At 47.3% G+C, this 18,876-nt stretch overlaps 2 protein-coding genes across 8 annotated transcripts; one reads left to right on the forward strand and one right to left on the reverse strand.

Annotated features, from left to right (window-relative positions):
• Window positions 1-2,164: 2,164 nt before the first annotated feature.
• GLS2 (glutaminase 2) lies at window positions 2,165-15,830 on the forward strand. Of its 7 annotated transcripts, none has more exons than XM_007467713.1 (18): window positions 2,165-2,648; window positions 7,374-7,473; window positions 7,914-8,035; window positions 8,648-8,777; window positions 9,308-9,387; window positions 9,472-9,635; window positions 9,850-9,908; window positions 11,198-11,230; window positions 11,512-11,570; window positions 12,066-12,205; window positions 12,355-12,405; window positions 12,627-12,803; window positions 13,497-13,628; window positions 13,739-13,831; window positions 14,001-14,062; window positions 14,586-14,662; window positions 14,952-15,015; window positions 15,162-15,830. In XM_007467713.1, the coding sequence occupies exons 9-18, from the start codon at window positions 11,543-11,545 to the stop codon at window positions 15,316-15,318; spliced, it is 981 nt and encodes a 326-aa protein (XP_007467775.1). In that variant the 5' UTR covers window positions 2,165-2,648; window positions 7,374-7,473; window positions 7,914-8,035; window positions 8,648-8,777; window positions 9,308-9,387; window positions 9,472-9,635; window positions 9,850-9,908; window positions 11,198-11,230; window positions 11,512-11,542; the 3' UTR covers window positions 15,319-15,830. The 7 variants fall into 7 exon arrangements, with proteins under 7 accessions (XP_007467775.1, XP_007467769.1, XP_007467773.1 ...); XM_007467707.1 differs by having other exon boundaries at window positions 12,139-12,205; XM_007467709.1 differs by having other exon boundaries at window positions 2,467-2,561; window positions 7,371-7,473; window positions 12,139-12,205.
• On the reverse strand, window positions 15,801-17,898 carry SPRYD4 (SPRY domain containing 4). Its single transcript, XM_007467706.1, has 2 exons — window positions 17,786-17,898; window positions 15,801-17,417 (listed from the first exon to the last, which is right to left on the reverse strand). The coding sequence occupies exons 1-2, from the start codon at window positions 17,868-17,870 to the stop codon at window positions 16,879-16,881; spliced, it is 624 nt and encodes a 207-aa protein (XP_007467768.1). The 5' UTR covers window positions 17,871-17,898; the 3' UTR covers window positions 15,801-16,878.
• Between the last annotated feature and the right edge of the window lie 978 nt (window positions 17,899-18,876).

Consider the following 18,876-nt stretch of genomic DNA (forward strand, 5'->3'; position numbering starts at 1 on the left):
ATCAGAAATAAAAAAAAGAACTTGACACTGCCAAACTCTAACCACGTGGGGTGACAAACTTGTTCTTAAATATATTATACTTTACACAATGCTGTGGGCCTCCCAAGTCACCGGTTCACCCTCCATCCTCATACAAAAGTAGCAATGTTATAGTGGAAGAAGAATCAGTCCAAAGGTCAAAGTGCTAGATCTCTATGCAAAGAACCTCCCCTTCTAAAGGCTGACTTTTTTCACTGCCCAACCAGTTCCTACTATCAGAGAGAACTGGGAAGAAAAAGAGTGAGGAACTTGTTACTGATTATAATTAAAGCTAATTCAAAAAGGCAGGGGTAGGAAATAAAAGGAAGCAAACACCTGGGTAATGTTTAGAAATTCCCTAACACATGTTATCTTTCTCGTGACAGCTCAAAAAACTTCAGAGATATAACATTCCTATGAAACAAGGATCAGATTAGCCTACTACATTTGGAAAAGTTAATGCTGGCTCGCATTTATACTAAGTATTAAGACCCAGAACTTTCTTAAAGAAGTAATGGGCAAAGCCATTAATAAGGCAGCCAGGGTAAGCGGGAGTCCCTGAATTAGAGTCCTACCTATAGGAGAATGGATAGGGCAGATAAGGAATAAGTACAGAAGGGAAAAACAAACAAAAACAAAAGGAAGGTCACTCTACCTGGTTTCAAACTAAATAAACCCTCTGACCTTAACCAAGCCAAAGGAGAACTGCCTTTCCACAGAACACACCAGAGTATCGTTTTCATATTTCTTTTCCCACAGTTACCCTTGATGCTCATTTTAATCCAAAAACAAAAAGAAAAGGAAGTGACATTTTGTGATACAGCCAGCCTCTAGCCAATTCTCAGTACCGTATTACACTGCTTCAACGTAAATGCTTCCTTTAGGAACAACTGGAATAATTCAGTGGTTAATTTTGGGATGAGCTGCATGATGGAGAGAGCCTTGTAGTCAGAGACTTGGGTCTGATTCCTGACTCTGGTACTTATTAGATGGGTTATCTTATTCAAAAAGTCTTGGGACTTCCCCGGTCGTCCACTGGTTAAGAATCCATCTTGCAGTGCAGAGGACGCTGGTTGGATCCCTGGTGGCAAAACTAAGATCCCACATGCTGGGGGACAATTGAGCCCCTGCGCCACAACTAGAGAGAAGCCCGAGCACTGCAACAAAAGATCCCACATGCTGCAACTAAGACCTGATGCATCCAATAAATAAATAAATATTAAAAAAAGAAAAAGTCTTAATTTCTGAGTCTTAGTTTCCTCATCTTCAAAATGGGACTAGTAATAACTATTCTTTAGGTCTCTGGTAAGAGGGAGAGACAGACTATATAAAGTGGTTGACAAACCATAACAGCTATTATTTCCATGAGCTCCTACTAAATACAGATGCTGTGAAGAAATAGGTGAATGTTCTCCTAGTTGCAAATGATAAACTTCCCGAATGTGCTTAGTTTTCAAAATTCTTTTTGTACATCTTTTCTGCCTGTGAGGAATACAGAGGCAAGCAATTAAATTAGCTAAAATTTAGGGGGCACCTAACGTCTTATAAAATGTTTAAGGGCTCAGAGTTAAGGACACCTAAGTCTTAAAACAGACACCAAATAATTGGCAGAGGTAAAACGAGAACCCAGGCACCCTAGCAGCCCAGAATGACCTTTCCCCCGCCTCATGATCTCACGGAAGTGCCTGGGCGCTGTTTCTGGTCGGGGTAATTTCCTGCCATATGACTCCTCACTCACCAACACCGCGTGCTGGAAACGAGGCATTCGTTGGGCCTCCACGCCGCGCTACGAGGCCGGGTACTGAAGGCCGGTTTTGGACTTCGAATATAGGAGGTCACTAAGAGACCTCTTGAGCAGGGCTCATTCTTATCCGAGTGTAGAGAGGTACCGCTTTCCCCTCTTGCCGAGAATTCCATCGTTCTGACGCCGCCGCGTCCTCCGCCTTCACAACTGCCCCACCTCAGCTTTCCCGCCCTCGGCGCTTGCACGCACGGCGGGCCGCAGCTGGCCGGAACGCGGAGGAATCCGCCGGATTTTGTGGGCGGCCCACCGCCTTGCTTTCATTGGGTAGCCTCGTTTTATCTCCGCCCCCAAGCTTTTTACTTTCTCAATGATTGGGCCTGGGCATTGTCCATCCCAACTCTCAGGCACCGCCCACTTCTCACCAGCCACTAGACACCCTGCGCTCTGTGTTCCCTATCGCGTGCACTCCACATCGACGCCTTGTCTAGGCGGGGATTGGGGGCACCTGGCAGTGTACCGAGCCTTGTAGGGACCGGCCCCACCTCCTGCTCCACCCCACCTACCGGGCCTCACCTCTCCACCCCGCAGGTCCAGCACTCCGTTGCTTAGCTCGCCCCACGTGGTCCGCGTTTCCTCCGTCCCTCCCTCCGACCACCGCTCAGAAGCCCTGGGAGCTCTGGCCGAGCGGGCGGCGCGCTGGGGGGATGCGCTCCATCAAGGCTCTGCAGAATTCGCTGAGCGGGGCCGGCAGTTACTGCCGGCGGGGAGGCTGGGGTCACCTGAGCCGGAGCCCCCTCCTTGGCGGGGGCGTCCGGCACCACCTCAGTGAGGCCGCGGCGCAGGGCAGGGAGACGCCACACAGCCACCAGCCGCAGCACCAGGATCAGTAAGGCTCGCGGGACAGGGGCAGAGGACAGGCACTCTCACTGTCGTTCCCACTAGCTTCCGAGTCCCCTTCCCCAAGGAGCGCATCGCATCTCCCTTCTCTCCTCGCTTACTGGCCTGCGATGCCTTTTCCTTTAGATTTGGGGCTTTGGGTTCGCCGCGCTCGGGCGGTAACGTGCCGTCCTACCGGCAAGGCGTTTGGGCAGGTCGGTCCTCGGGATGGTGCCTGTCCAAGGTGCATACTTAATTGGGAGCGCAGGTGGGTGCGGAGTGTTTCTTGGTGCGCGTGTCTGAGTGCAGGGCCGTGTGCGCACCGCCCATCCTAACCCTCCTTCTCTCCCCTGTCCTCGTGTGTATATTAGGGGATGCGTGGGTATAGAACAGCCTGCCTAGAGTCCCAGTGTTCTTGGGTCTGTGTGTGGTCGATCTGTGTTTCGGCGTGTGTGATGCTCGTGTGTTACTGGTGCGCAGATACTTGCGTATGTGTTGGGTGTGTACGTTATCAGGGCTCCCTAATCTGTAGAATAAGGGTGGTTCTCCGATTGGTTTTTGAAGGAGGAAAATCTTTATAATGGGGGGGAGAATCATAAGACGCAGATCTCCCAAACTAGAGCCAGTCAGAGCCGTTTTATGTGCTGCTCAGGCGGCTCCCTGATTTAAGGGGTTCTCTTCCCTTGGGCTCTTACTCTGCCCGAGAGGCTGCACCTCTCTCCCCCACCACCCTGGAACACTTGGTGGCTGAGCTTCTTCGAGACGCAGAGACGGAGCTGAGCAGGAAATTTTGTCCTCCCCAGAAGCCAACATAGACACTATCCAAGTAGCCCCTGCTTTTTTATGGCAGGAACAGGAAATGGACCATCTCCCTTGTCATTGATATCTACTGATGACATTCAGAAAGACATGCACACCATAATTAAAGTAGCCAGACAGACTACTCTGTCCTCTACCTCACCACCACTGGAGTCCCTGTCCTGGACAGGTAACATCCAATAAGGTATTATCTATTTATTATTAATGAGAATTATTATTATGCTGTACTTTTCCATCAGCCTCTTCTCAAGGAGACACAAAATGTTTAAATTTTAAAGAATAAACCCTCTCTCTCCTGGTCTGCTCTCCATCCTGACTTTTCCCAAATAATCACCTTGGGAGAAATGGTGGTGGGTTAGAGAAAAGGCTTAACCTCCCTCACCCTCACACCTGTGGGATGGGGAGCAAGAAGCATCCCTGGTTCCTCCACACACACACTTCCTTACCCTGTGGTGTCAGGTGATGGAAGTGGTTTGTTTTGTTGTTGCTGTTGTTGTTTTAATTGGCGTATAGTTGATTTACAATTGGAATTGTTTTTAGGAACCTTAATCCTCTTGCCTATTGCTGTCTGTGCTCCCAGGGACTTCTTGGTAAAGGCCTTGGACCAATGCTCCTTTGGGCAGAAGGAGTTGAGGGCATGGAGGGGGATGGGTTCTGGGAGTGTGACACCATGAGGAGAAGTGTTCTTGGTGGATAAGGAGGGCAGCAAAGAGAAAATGCCCTGTTATTTAGGTTACTGTTTTGTTTCTTTAATATTTAACTTTATTTCTAATTATTAAAGAAAAACCAGGTAAGTAGAGTATCAAGAAGAAAATCAAGATCCCAATATTAGAGGGAACCATATATCCATATTTAATATATATCCATGATTTAAACCCATATATATACTCTATATGTATATATAAAATTGAACAAAAATAGGATCATAGTATTCCTATTCTTTGGTAGCCTATATTTCCCATTTATGAACAGCTGTTAATATGATTTAATGTGGGCATGCATGATGTCATTTTAATGGCTGCCATTTTGCCATTTTAAGATTCCATTGTATGAGGTATCACAGTTTATTTAACCAGTCTTCAATTTGGTTACTACATATTCTTATGCACTTGTTCAATTATTTCTTAAATTCCTAGGAAATTTTGCTCCCCAGAGACATGTCACTGATATTTTGTATAACCTTCTAGAGATATTTTATGCATATATTAGCAAATATATGTCGATATTATTTCCGCTTTTTACAAATGGTATCATACTATACATATTATTCTGCACCTTGCCCCACCCCCAACATTATCTTGCAGATCAATCCATATCTTGGTCAAAGGGTATGCAATTTTTTTTTTAAATGCTTGTGATACATTCAGCCGTGTGGCATTGTTTCCTGTCTTCCTTCATTTTCCAGGCAAGGAGACCTGGCCTCAAAATATTCCTGCGTACTTTCCTTCTTGAGTTATTCCTCAGATAGCTTTTTCCTCCCTTCCTCTGCCACCACATGGATCCTTTCCTCCCTATAGGCACCAGCCTCATTATAACAACTGGATTTCTTCAGAAACAGAAGAACTCCCCCCTCTCCTGGTATTCCTCCTGGCGCAAAACACACACATGCCTAGTCTATGCCAAGTTCCTTGAGAGGCTTTTTATTTTTAAATGCATTGTTTCAATAGATAATATATTCATAATCATATATCAATATATCATATGCATTAGGTAAAATGTACATATTTGTATGATTCAAAATTCAAAATATATAAAAAGATATATAGTGGGAAGTATCCCTCTTGCTTCTTTTGCCCAGCACCTGCTTCATCTCCCTAGAGGGAGCTAAATCAGTCTTACCGGTTTCTTATATATCCTTCCAGAAATATTTTGTGCCTGAAAAAACATACATATATATGTTCCCTTTTAAGCATAAATAGTACCATACTATAAACGCTGTTCTACAGCTTGCTTCTTTTAGTTAATATTACATCTTAAAGATCATTCCATATCAATACTTAAAGCACACCCTCATTTCTTTTTTCTACATTGCATAATATTCCATCATATGAATATACCCTAATTTACCTAACCAGTTCCCTGTTGATGCACATTTAGGTTGTTTCCAGTGTTACTATTACTAACAATGCAATGAATGACTGTGAATATGTTACCTTGTAGGTACGTGAATACACTTATATGGTAAATACCTGGAAGTCAAATTGTTGGATCTAAGGGTTTTGAAGGGTCTAATCTCATAGTTATCATATTTGGAATGAGCTGATAAAATAATTCCTCTAAATCTGTTAACATATTAATAGAAGAAATCTTGAAGATCAAAAATCTTTAGTACCTGTATTTTTAGGTGCTATAATCCAGTGAGAGAGATACTTTAGGGAACAGGGGTATTCCTAGAAATGTAACTTGGTGATTCTTTGTTGAAGATCCATAGTGTGCTAGGGACTTTGCTCAATTCTAGGAAGACAAAGATGTATAAAACACGAAGGCATAACAGTGGAGCAAGGGAGATTTTCTTCTGTCAATAAGATGGTATGTTGTGTCATACCAGCAGCATAAGCAAAATCAAGAAGTTTGGGGAAGGCTTTACAGGGTTAGTAACATTTGATCTGGACCTTGAGGGATGAGCAGGACTGTGCAGGTGAAGGAGGAAAAGGTCTTTCCATGCAGAAGTTTCAGTGTAAACAACAAGGGCCAGGAAGCCTGACAGTGCCTAGGCCATTTGGGGAGCCACCTATTTATTACCTGGCATAACTGGAGTATGGGGGCATAGTGGAGAATAGGAAAGGAATGTTGACAGGTTTTAAAGAGCCTTGAATACCATACCAAGAAATAAGAACTTATTTTGTAGGCACTGGGGAGCTATCAAAGGTTTTGGTTTTTGTTTTTGTTTTTGTTTTGCGATACGCGGGCCTCTCACTGCTGTGGCCTCTCCCGCCGCAGAGCACAGGCTCCAGACACGCAGGCCCAGGGGCCATGGCTCACGGACCCAGCCGCTCCACAGCATGTGGGATCCTCCCGGACCGGGGCACAAACCCGTGTCCCCTGCATCGGCAGGCGGACTCTCAACCACTAGGCCACCAGGGAAGCCCTATCAAAGGTTTTTGAGTAGAGAAATGATATTTGAGTTTTAGAAAGATAACTGGCACATTGTGGAAGATGGGTTGCAAGTCAAGAGAGTGTAGGAGCAGATAGGTAACAGACAACATGGAGCTACTGAGCATCTACTTTGTGAAAGATGGTTTTTCATGGAATGGCATTTAAATTAAACCTCACATCACCCATGTGAAGCAGATGTTAAACCCTCATTTTAGGGATGAGGAAACAGGTTCAGCTTTATTAAATAACCTGACTTACTATCCATATTAAGATCACAGCTATTAAAGGCAAACTCTGGTTCTTTCTACAACACCGTGCTAGCACAGGGGAAGAGAAGAAAAGAGGGTGGATTTGAGAGACATTATGGAGGTAGATTCATCCAATGTTGGTTATGAATGTAAGGTATGGGAATTATCCAAATGATTCCACATTTCCGGCTTGCCCCCCACCCCTGGGTAAGTGGTAACGCTATTAGTCCAAATGGGAATCACAAGAGGAGGAGCAGAGGGAGGGAGGCAAGATGATCTCAGGCTTGGACATGTTGAGTCTGCAGTGCCTATGGGACATCTAGAAATGGAAGTATTTAGAAGGCAACTAGAAATAAATGTCTGAAGTTTAGGAACAAAAGAAAGTTAGAGAATAGGATTTAAGACTTCTCAGGACCGATGTGAAGGTTGGAATTATAGGGATAGATCAGATGGTTCAGGGAGAAGGTGTAGACTGAGGACACCTACCTGCTGATAAGCCCTTGTTCTAGGAGGAGGAGCAGGGAGGAGTTCTCAGGTTCCTGTCCTCCTCCCCTGTCTCTGCCCCCAAACAGTGATTCGTCAGAGAGTGGCATGCTGTCCCGTCTGGGTGACCTGCTCTTCTACACCATTGCTGAGGGACAGGAACGAATCCCTATCCACAAGTTCACTACTGTAAGTTCCTCTCTACCTGCTCAGAACACTGATCCCTTAGGATCTCTGGAAACTGGGGAAAGGAAGGTAGGACAAGTACAGGGCGGCTAATGGGTTGCTTCATGAGGATGAAGAATAGCTGATGATAGCAGATACCTAGGCTGATGAGGCAATCCCATCCCTGCCCCAGGTGCGATGATTCAACCCTCTGACTCAGCCCATCTTTTTGGTTTGCGACTTTGTCCCAAGGGGTTCAGAAACCAGCTGCCTTGATGCAAAAGGGCAGGAAACCCCTATTAGCCTTCAAAACTGTTATATTCCATCCTTTCTTAGTCTGCAAACGCATTTCTTCCACCTGTTGTAGTAGTTGGGGTTGAGTTAATTGTTATCCATTGGGAAAAATGATTAGGATTAGATTATTGTCCTTGTAGCTGACCTTACCAGGCTTCTTTCCCCTGAAGGCACTGAAGGCCACTGGACTGCAGACGTCAGATCCCCGGCTCCGGGACTGCATGAGCCAGATGCGCCGCATGGTTCGAGAGACCAGCAGTGGTGGCCTCTTGGACCGAGATCTCTTCCGAAAGTGAGGGCCCCGGAAACAAGGGCACTGCTTTCAAAGCAGTTCTTTAGACACAGACTTTGACAGCAGGAGGGGATACTGGGGATTGGATAATTCAACCCCTCAACTTTATTAATTATTTATTACACAAGTAACACATATATATGCCTATACTTATTGTAAAAGTTCAAGCAACAGAGAAATACATGTTCTCCTTTCCCTCTCTCCCCTATCCCTGTCCCTTTTCCCAGAAGTAAACGTTGTTAACAGATTAGTAGATATCTTCTAGATAATGTCCTTAGCATTTACATACATATACAGGAATAGATGTAAACATACTTGTATAATTTAAGATTTAAAATATAAAGATGACCTACCATACCTATTATTCAGGTATTTATTTTTTCTCCTATCCCAAGACACTGTGTCTTGGAATATCTTTCCATATCATTACAACCCCTCATTTTAGAGGCATAGAAACTTAAGACCCAGAAAGGTCAAGTAATAATGCCAAAGGTTACGCAGCTGTTGGTCCCAAACCCAATGACCACTCACACTTTCTTTGTTCCCATGGCTCCAGAGTGAGTCACAGCTGCATCTCTCCAGCCCCCTAACCCAATCGTGTCTGGGATCCAGGTGTGTGAGCAGGAACATTGTGCTCCTGACCCAGGCATTCCGAAAGAAGTTCGTCATTCCTGATTTTGAGGAGTTCACGAGCCATGTGGACCGCATCTTTGAGGATGCCAAAGAGCTCACTGGAGGCAAAGTGAGCGCCAGGGGACTGAGGGATGGGCAAGGGCTCTGGACCAGATATACCTTGCTTCTCAGAGATTTCCTGGGGCTGGGAATCCAGTGGATGAGTGATGAGAAGCAGAACCTCTAAAAATGGGGACAAGGGCTTTATGTATTTTACCTGTGATTTCTAGAGCAGGTGAGGGAATCTGAAGTTTTTATGGAGACAGCTGACAAGGATCCAATAGAACTTTGAAAGAAACCTACAGGGTAATTAAGCCTAAGAGCAGAAAAGGGAAGCTGACCCCAGAATTCTCTTTATACCTCCCATGGGCTTTACTGCCGTCTCTATAGGAGTGGGGCTGCAGAAATATAAGGCCTTCTAGGACTTAAGGCTTGGGTGTCTCTAGGAACAACAGGCAGGAGGGAACCCTGTTGTCTTGCAGAAGACAGAATTTTAGCTTTTATCTAAAAGATTCTCCTGACCTGAACCTCAGCTCTGTTCCCCCTCTCCACATCCATGTCTTCATCCTGTCTCTGTTTTCTCTACCCACTCATACCCAGGTGGCGGCCTACATCCCTCAGCTGGCCAAGTCAAATCCAGATCTGTGGGGCGTCTCCCTGTGCACTGTGGATGGTCAGCGGTGAGATGCTGGGTGAGGAAGGGGAGGCAGGGCACACGGGCAGAGCATAGTCCGACCCCTTTCATGGCACCTGCTTGCCTCCAGGCACTCCGTGGGCCACACAAAGATCCCCTTCTGCCTGCAGTCCTGTGTGAAGCCCCTCACCTATGCCATCTCCATAAGCACCCTAGGCACTGACTACGTGCACAAGTTCGTGGGCAAGGAGCCCAGCGGCCTGCGCTACAACAAGCTCTCCCTCAATGAGGAAGGTGAGCACTCCCTGGGCTCAGACCAGACTCACAGATGCCCCCTTCTTACCCTACCCTCCTCCCAAGGGTGTGTGTTTCTCTGCCCTTCCTGATCAGCTCTGTCACTCCATCCTCCCCAGCAAAGAGATCTTTCCCCTTTACCCTACAGAGTGGGCAGGCGGTAAAGGTTTTGCTCAGTGGCTGGTAAGACTCTGGGTGGTTTGTATTTCCCCAGGAATCCCCCATAACCCCATGGTCAATGCTGGTGCCATTGTTGTGAGCTCCCTGATCAAGGTCAGTGCCACCCTAGCCTTCTGGAAGGTACTGTTCTCTAAACCCCCTTGTTCCTATATCCCTCGTATCTGCCTGTCTCTCCAGGGAGATTGGTGGGGACTTGATTCCTTTGAGGGTGCCCAGGAGGCAGTGAAGACACAGCAGGGACTCACAAATTATGCTGAGGATGTTAGTAAATGGAACTGTATCCCAGCTCCTACCCATGAGTCTGGAGCCCAGAGCTTCCTGGCTCTGAGGGAAGTGAGCAGGTCCTGACCCCAGCCTAGCACCAAGGACCAAATGCCACACACAGGGGGAGGACAGCTCTGTTAGGTACTGATTGGCCACTTGTGGGTGAGGGACACATGGAAAGAAGGGTGAATGGCCAGAACAGGGCAGCTATTCACGTCACCTGGAGCTGTGAGTTGGCCTTGAGCAAGGGTGTCTGGCCAGCCTGTCAGCTGTAGGTCTCCCAGGGCTTGAGCAAGAACCTGAGAGCAGTGTGGGCAGCAACAATCCAGAGCCAATCACAGCCCTTCCTGGGGAAGGTGGTGTTAGGAACCCTCCTCCCAGGGACCCAAGTGTCAGAGTCCCTGTGGTGTTGACACTATAGCTGACGAGTACAGGAAGCTATTGTGGGGTGGGGGGAGGGGGATGGACCAGGCTCAGGATCTCCCCTTGCTCCGGGATAGCTCTATCTACAGCCCTGTATCTGGGGCCTGCCTCATCCCATTCCCATCTAAACAGGCCCTACTGACTTGACTCTTAGCTAAAATCTTTAGCTTTATTTCAGTTATCAATATAATTGATATAATTGAATATTATAATGTATGCAACACACACCGTCCTCCCATTCCCATCACTCACTCCAGTCTTGGAAATGGCCATGGGAATCAGGGGTAGGATAGAGGAAGCCTCCAGCCTGGGGTGTAAGGAATGAGGATGGGGACCAGGAATAGGGGTGGGGCTTGGGAACAGGATTGGAATCAGGAAAATGAAAGTGGGAGTCAGGGATGAGGGTTGGCATTGAGAATGGAAATGAGAGTGAGACTCAGGGATGGGTGAGACTCATAGCTGGGGTGAGCTTATCTGTACTCATTACCTGATAATAAAATCTAAATGGTTTTTAAGATCACTAGGTATGCATGGATATTAAAAAGTCTCAGTTGTTAAAAAAAAAAAAATTGTAAAATGCAACACACACCCAGTAGCAAAACCGGTCTCACACTTTATCTCCACTACATCCTTCTGACCCTCCCTGTCATCCTCCTAGGCTTAGAATACTGATATCTCTTTTTGTCTCCTTGCAGATGGACTGTAACAAAGCAGAGAAGTTTGATTTTGTAAGTTCCCTCACTGCTCAGCCCCTGGCTGCTTTTCTCCATGGCATGTTGTCCATTCCAACTGCCCCAGTGCCTGGCTCTAACCCCACTTTGATGGTGCACCAGCCCATACTAGAAGCCTTATTTCCAGAGATGTAGGAATCTGCTGGCGTGAGGGAAGAAAGCCTCCTGAAGTCCCTTCTGGGATAAGGACTGAGGAGTGCAGAAGGGTTAATCAGCCTATGTGTTTACTAGGGGTCTTTACGCATGGGGTGCCTCCCATGCCCCTTTTTCTCTTCCAGGTCTTGCAGTATCTGAATAAAATGGCTGGGAATGAATACATGGGTTTCAGCAATGCCACGTAAGGCCCCGTTCACAGGATTGGCTGAATGTGTGTGGGGATGTGTGTGTGTGTGTGTGTGTGTGTGTGTGTGTGTGTGTGTGTGTGTGTGTGTGTGTATACGTATGTGGGGGGGGCAGATGATGGAGGAGGAGGATAGAATCTTAGGAAGAAGTCCCAGGGGAACCTTGGCCTTTCAGCTTCCTCTGAGCCCCTTCATGGACATTTGTTTGCTTTGTAAAAGGATTTGTTCCATTTCTGTTTGGTACTTAATGAGAAAGACAGTGTGAGAGTTTGCACCTGGGCCCTCTCTTGCCAAGTCTCTCAAAGCCAAAAACCTCATTTTCCTAGACTAGATGACTAGATCATTTTGGGTTTGGTTTGGTTTTTCACACCTTACAATAAAGCTGGACCCAGTGCTTTCTCAGGTTCAGAAGTTTTCTCCAGTGTAAGTGTGAGAATTAATAAAGGGGCTGATTTAGTTTGACATGTGTGATCTAGTTCTGTCTCTCTCAGGGAAGGTATTTTTCCCCCTTCTCCTCACACCCATCCCTCAAATGTCAAGTACTAAATTGGGTGTTTGCTTCAGATTCCAGTCAGAGAAGGAAACGGGGGATCGGAATTATGCCATCGGCTATTATCTAAAGGAAAAGAAGGTAACTGGGAGAGGCCGGTACAAAGTCCCTGGGAATTCTGTGGCTGGTGGAAGGGCAATGGGGGCTGGGAACTTCGGCTGAGGTCCTGGCAGTGTGACAGGGACTGCTGATGGCCTGAGAGAAACGCTCTCCCCTCTTCTTCCTTGCAGTGCTTTCCTAAAGGGGTGGACATGATGGCTGCCCTGGATCTCTACTTCCAGGTAAGCAGATGCCACCATTCAACCCAGCACCAAGGGAACGGGACACACTGCCTTCCTTGCTCTGACCCACAAGAGGGATACTCATCTCCAGTGGTTCTGGCATCCTTCAGAAACACCAGGGGAACTTACTGAAGGATCAGGATGTCAAGAACATTGCTCTACACCTCAGAGCACAGCATTCAGGTCCACACCGGACCCTCACCTCTGCCTTGTCTCCGCAGCTGTGCTCCGTGGAGGTGACCTGTGAATCAGGCAGTGTCATGGCAGCCACCCTGGCCAATGGCGGGATCTGCCCCATCACAGGCGAGAGCGTGCTGAGTGCTGAAGCAGTGCGCAACACCCTCAGCCTCATGCACTCCTGCGGCATGTATGACCTCTCGGGCCAGTTTGCTTTCCATGTAAGTGCTTCTGGCCCTGCCATCCATTTGCCATGAGCCCAGAGCCAAGAAAAGGGGACACCGAGTCTCTGAAGGTGGAGAGGTGGACACCTGTTCCTGCCTCTCACTCACTAACTTCTAGCCAGGCAATTAGGCCAAGAATCCTTAGGGGAGTTTGTCAAACACAGTAAGTCCCTCAAGCACATAAACACATGACAGTGCAACTTCAGAACCACTCCTCTGCCGCCCCGCACATGGCTGGTGATTCTCATCCAGGTCTCATACAGGATGTCACTTCCAAAGAGAGGCTTTTCTGACCACCCTCTCTCCACTGGGCTCTCCCTCCCACATCATTCTCTATCACAGCACCCTCCTTTTTTTCTAACGTGTTATAAGTTGTGATTATTTTTGTCTATTTGTTTGTTTACCTATTTATTGTCTCTGTCCTACCACCAGAATGTAAGTTAACTGAGAGACCTTGTCCTAGTCCTAGCACATCATCAGGCACAGAGTAGATACTCAGTAAATATTTCCTTACTGAAGCCATAAATTTAAGAGGGGGCAGGGGAGGACAGGAGTAAGAAAAGCTAATTAACAAGCCAAAAGGTTGAGATGGGTGTGGCCTTGCCCATGAAGTCATTTGGGATAGACTAACTTGTTAACACAGACTTGGGGCACCTCTTGCTCATCCGCAGTTCCAACTTTGTCCCCAAGGTGGGCCTGCCAGCCAAGTCAGCTGTATCAGGAGCCATCCTCCTGGTGGTGCCCAATATCATGGGAATGATGTGTCTATCACCTCCCCTGGACAAGCTGGGGAACAGCTATAGGGGTGTCAGCTTCTGCCAAGTAAGTCACTTTGCATATAGTACTTAATATTTTTGAATGAGAAAATAAAGCAATTTTGAGCTCCTAAGTGCAGGGAGGAAGTAAACAATCTTTTTGCCTTACAATTCTAGAAGTTGGTATCTCTCTTCAATTTCCACAACTATGACAACCTGAGGCACTGCGCTCGGAAATTAGACCCACGGCGTGAAGGAGGAGAAGTTCGGGTAAGGAAAACCCCAGGTGGCTTGTAAGACAATTTCAGAAGAGAATATTCCATAACACTTCAGTAAAACCCTTGGCTAAGCATCCATGGGGGAGGGCGACAGGGTAGAGCTGGGCATGGGTGGGTTCAAAGTCACAGTTAATCTCAGGTGGGTATGATTTGTTTTCCAGAACAAGACTGTGGTGAACCTGTTATTTGCTGCCTATAGTGGAGATGTCTCAGCTCTTCGAAGGTACTTCTACTCTGACCAAATAAACACAATAAAATACTCCTGGTCAGAGACCTCATTAGCCGTCAACATAGCAATATAGTTAAGTGCTTCAGCCTTAGAGTCAGACTGAATGGTCAGAGACTACATTTAAATGAGTTTTTTTTAAAAGTACAGTGACTGCGATGTGATAAGAACTTAATTAATGGTAGCCACTGTTATGATTAACCTGGGTGTTAAAAGCAGAGTCCTAGGAGGCTGGTAAGGACCCTGCCTCAAATGGATTACCAGCATCAACAAATATGTACTGGGCACCTACTACAGGTAGGCAGTGATGTTTCTGGAACCATCACACTCCCATCTCTCTGACGTAGGAGTAAGAGTCTCATCTGGATAGAGAACACAGACCGTACACAGTCTACAGATCTTGGTATAAAAGCTCTGTTTTGCTTTTTCTGGAACTCATCCAGTCTGACCCCACTTCAGAAAGGATACCAGTGATTCTAGGCTGATCTGGGTAACTCCAGCTACTTTCCACTCCTCTCAGGTTTGCCTTGTCAGCCATGGACATGGAACAGAAAGACTATGACTCCCGCACAGCCCTGCATGTTGCTGCAGCTGAAGGTATCTGAAGGTTAAATAAGAGAGGAAGCAGATCCTAAGACCTTCCTTTTCTACCAAGAGTACCCCCCATTGTATGTGCCCTCAAGGTTACAAGGGCAGCAACTAGTTTTGTCCAGATGTGCTTCAGTTTGCAGGCTCTTATTGGGTGCTGCAGGGAGCAAAAATGGGAAGAGGCCTTTCCCCCCTCCCCTTTTAGTTCAGACTCCAGCTGCCAAGGGTCTGTACTAATGTTAACACCAAAAGGGTCAGGATCTATACCCTCTCATTTTCCTTCTGCCCATATTCCTAGGACACACTGAAGTTGTTAAATTCCTTATTGAGGCTTGCAAAGTGAATCCTTTTGTCAAGGACAGGTGAGTAGGATTAAGCTGAAAGTGGGGGGAAGGGAGGTGGGCAGCAGCTTCTCCACCACGGCCCTCCAGCCACCACAGTTATGTATATAACCAGGGCACTCTTGATGTCTTCTTTGCCTGATCATGGTCTTTGTTCCTCCTTTCAGGTGGGGCAACATCCCCCTGGATGATGCTGTGCAGTTCAACCACCTGGAGGTGGTTAAACTGCTCCAAGATTACCAGGACTCATACACACCATCTGAGACTCAGGCTGAAGCAACAGCTGAGGCCCTGTCCAAAGAGAACTTAGAGAGCATGGTGTGAGCACGGGGCATGCACAGTCCCTGCATGAGAGAAGCACGAGCTGGCCACACACTTAACATACAACCACCAAACATGCTACAGAGGGCCACACTGCTTCAGTGGTGGCGGGGGTGGGCAGTGCTTTCAGTGAGAGTCAAAATACCTCATTCCCTTGGCAGACAGAGTATAGAGAAGTGCCTTTGTGGACTCCTGCAGTAGAGTTATCCATGAAGATTGTGGGCTTCTTTAAGGGACAGCCTAATGGCTTAGCCCACTCCAGATCATCCCAGGTCTTCACGCAGGTCCCATCTTCCTCTCTCTGAAGAAGCCATTATGAGAGAGAGATACTCTGGTAAGGGGCTCTAGCCACCACGCACATGTATATATCCACAGAGAAAGAGAGGAGCTATGCACCAGGCTTTAGTCGTCTGGAGAGATCTGCCCCCCTTGGCCAGGAAGTGCTGCTACTGCTAACAGCAATTTTATAGACAGAGAAAGTATTCTGTGCTCAAATAAACTTTAATTACACAAATTATTATTTTTGCTAGGCCCAGTCCTTCTCTTTCTCCCCTAGGGCCATCCAGCTGCATCACCATCATAAAGGTAGAGTAAGATGGAACCACAGGGTCATACAGAGCCCAAAGAATCCATATTTCACATATATACTCACCCCACTAGGTTTTCTTCAATCCCAAATCCTGCTTTAGGTTAAGTGTATTCTGCTCCAAGTGGGGACAAGTGCTTGGGTCTGAACAGGCCCCAAAATGGATTGTGCAAGACTTCAGGCCTCCCTCCTTCCTCTGGAACTTATACAACTATAGCAGAAATGAAGATGGAACTTCTCAAGAATAAAGTTTCTAGTACTAATCCCCACATGTCTCTTCCCCTTTGGTCATGGTTGTAACTGGTCCAATGATTGCAACAGATTGACCAAGTGTCAGAGGTGTGCAAATTAAGGCAGATGGACTCAGGGTGAGGAGAGCTGCAGCTGTCTGGGGCTGAGAGTCTGTAACACTGAGGTATTAGGCAAGGAGGGCTCTATTCTCATTCTGACACAGTCAATAAAGCACTACCTGAGGGAGCCAGAGCCCAAATTCTGTATGTGCTGTACAGAAAGGGCAAAGTCATTCACTGCACCACTCCTCCAGCCAGAGGTAGAAAGGATTTACTCTGGAGAGATTCGGTAGAGCCCCCAAAACAAACAGGTTACATGTGGGCAAAGGGAAGAAGAAGTAGCACAGTGATGAATAAATTCAAACAAAGCTGAAAAGTAAGACCCTAGGACTGAATACAGTCTGAGGAAGTCCTGGGCACAGGGAGGCAGAGAGACTGAAGGAAGCAAGTCAGAGAAAGTACATTCATGGTAGCCTAGGAAATTGGCAATAGTCTGGGGGAGGGGAGAGGGTAACTGTATGCCTAGCTCTCACAAGGTAGGGGAGAGGAAGCTGACAGATATTGCACAGAGGACCCATCACTGAATTGTGGGAGCTAGCAGTTGCTTGGGGCACAGTTAAAAGGTTTCAGACACTTGGATCAGGAGGCTGGCCAAGAGCGTGATTAGGGACTCCAGTGATGGACATACTAGAGGCCTTCAGGCACCTCAAGCCCTGAATGGGTCAGCAGCTCTCCATCCCAAAGGGCAAAAGCAGGCACCACTGGACCCCGGAAATCTGTCTGTAGTGTGTGGACCACAGCAACCCGGCTCACATCCACCAGACTCAGCTTCTGGGCCTCATACTCCAGCAGCAGCCCCACCTTCTCTGGCTGCCCAATGCCCTCAATAGGGGCTTTCTCGTTGGCCAACATGGTGTGCCACTTGCGCTGAGCATAGATGAACACCCAGGAACGATCGTCAACACCGATGCAGCTATCCCGGGAAATATCCACGTCTGCCACTCCTATCCGGAATTGCTGGGAGCGCTTCACTGTCACCTCCCAGTAGTGCCTGCCACTGGTAACCGCTGTGTCTGCCAGCACCACTGCCCACTCCCGGAAGCGCTCCACATTCAGGGCCAATTTTGTGGGCTCCAATCCCACCATGCCGTATTTGACACCTGTGTCACCTTTGAAGAGTGCCAGGCTGCTGTGAGCGGTCTTTTCTTCCAGTTTGAAACTGACGCCTGCGGGCAGAGCAAAGAGACTGGATAATGACGTGCGCTAGAACTCTAGAACCAGTGACGTACATATTCCGATCTGAAACAGGCAGTCAAGAGATCATGAGAAAACACGGAAGAGTCGGAACGTCAAGCGGGTTAAGAGAGTGGGGGCGCTTTAGTATGGGCAGCCCAAGGATCCGAAAAGCTCGGACTGGGGAAGCCCTGGAATTTAAAGAAACCAGAGAGTGTCCCAGGTTTGAAATCTCAAGACCAACTCGGTGGGGGAGGGGGAATGAGTCGAAGGGGCTGGAGTTGTTTCTCCGAGTGGGCTCCAGGAGTAACAGACGGAAACTATATTGGAAGTAAAAGAGAGTAAAATGATATAATCCTACCTCTGCGGGCATCTACGGCGGCAACCCCCAATCGTTTGGCTCCCCAGCGGCTCAGGCACAGCGACCGACCAAAGGGCAGCGCCATCTTACGCCACGGATGAACAGGGCACGCCCCCCGCCCCGCCCTCCTCCGCACTGGCTGAGACCCCTCCATCTGCCCGCCTGCTCCCCTGGCACTTTGTGCGCGAGAGGCAGCAGCGCAGTGTGATGACGTAAGAGAGCCAGCGCCCCTCAGGGAGCCGCCATTTTAGTGAATTCTGTTCTGGTTGCATCCGGAACAGTTTATTCAATTTTTCCGCGGAGAGGAGTGCTGTTCACGTTTTAACGAAATAGGACGTTTAGAAAGATGGTGTAACAAGATGGTTAAAGGTATAGATTTCAGAATTAAACAATAATTGTATTATTCGAACCCGGCTCCTCTGTGTGGCTGGGCAAATCACTTAACTTCGGTGAGACTTAATGTTCTTATTTGTAAAACAAAAATGTCTGGACGTCAGACCGTAGTAAAAATTAAACGAGAGAATTACCTAGGATACATCTTGACAAATAGCAATCACTGGGTAAGTGGCAGTTGTTCTAATAAATAAGTGTTGGTTTTGTGTTTTCAGGACTGGCAATGGAAGGTTTAACTCAATATTTGGTTTTCTCAGGTGGGGGAACCCGAGTTTGCTCAAGATTTCATCTAATGCCTTCTCCCCGAAGGCAGAATCCACTATCACCTATTGGAGAACTCTCAAAATCTCTACTCCATATTTCTCTCCTGAGTTCCAGATCTGTATATCCAAAAGCTTATTGGACATTTCTACCTGAATGTCCCCCAGTCACCTCAAATTTAACATGTCTAAAGCTAATTTTGTTTTTCTACACAGACTGGTGAACTGCAACCCACAACCAGCCCTTTGCCCAGGCCAGAAACCTGGAAGCCCTTCACTTCTTTGTTTCCCTCACTTCACGTATCTGATTGTTATTAAATCCCTATCACATTATTTTCCCCCTGGACTGCTGCACTGGCTTTCTAACTGGTCTTACCTTCTCCCCAGTGCTGCTGCGGGAACATTTAAAGAGGTAGCTACCTACCTCATTAGGTTGTG

The sequence above is a fragment of the Lipotes vexillifer genome, unplaced genomic scaffold, assembly GCF_000442215.2.
Source record: "Lipotes vexillifer unplaced genomic scaffold, Lipotes_vexillifer_v1.1 scaffold387, whole genome shotgun sequence".
Lineage (NCBI taxonomy): Eukaryota > Metazoa > Chordata > Mammalia > Artiodactyla > Lipotidae > Lipotes > Lipotes vexillifer.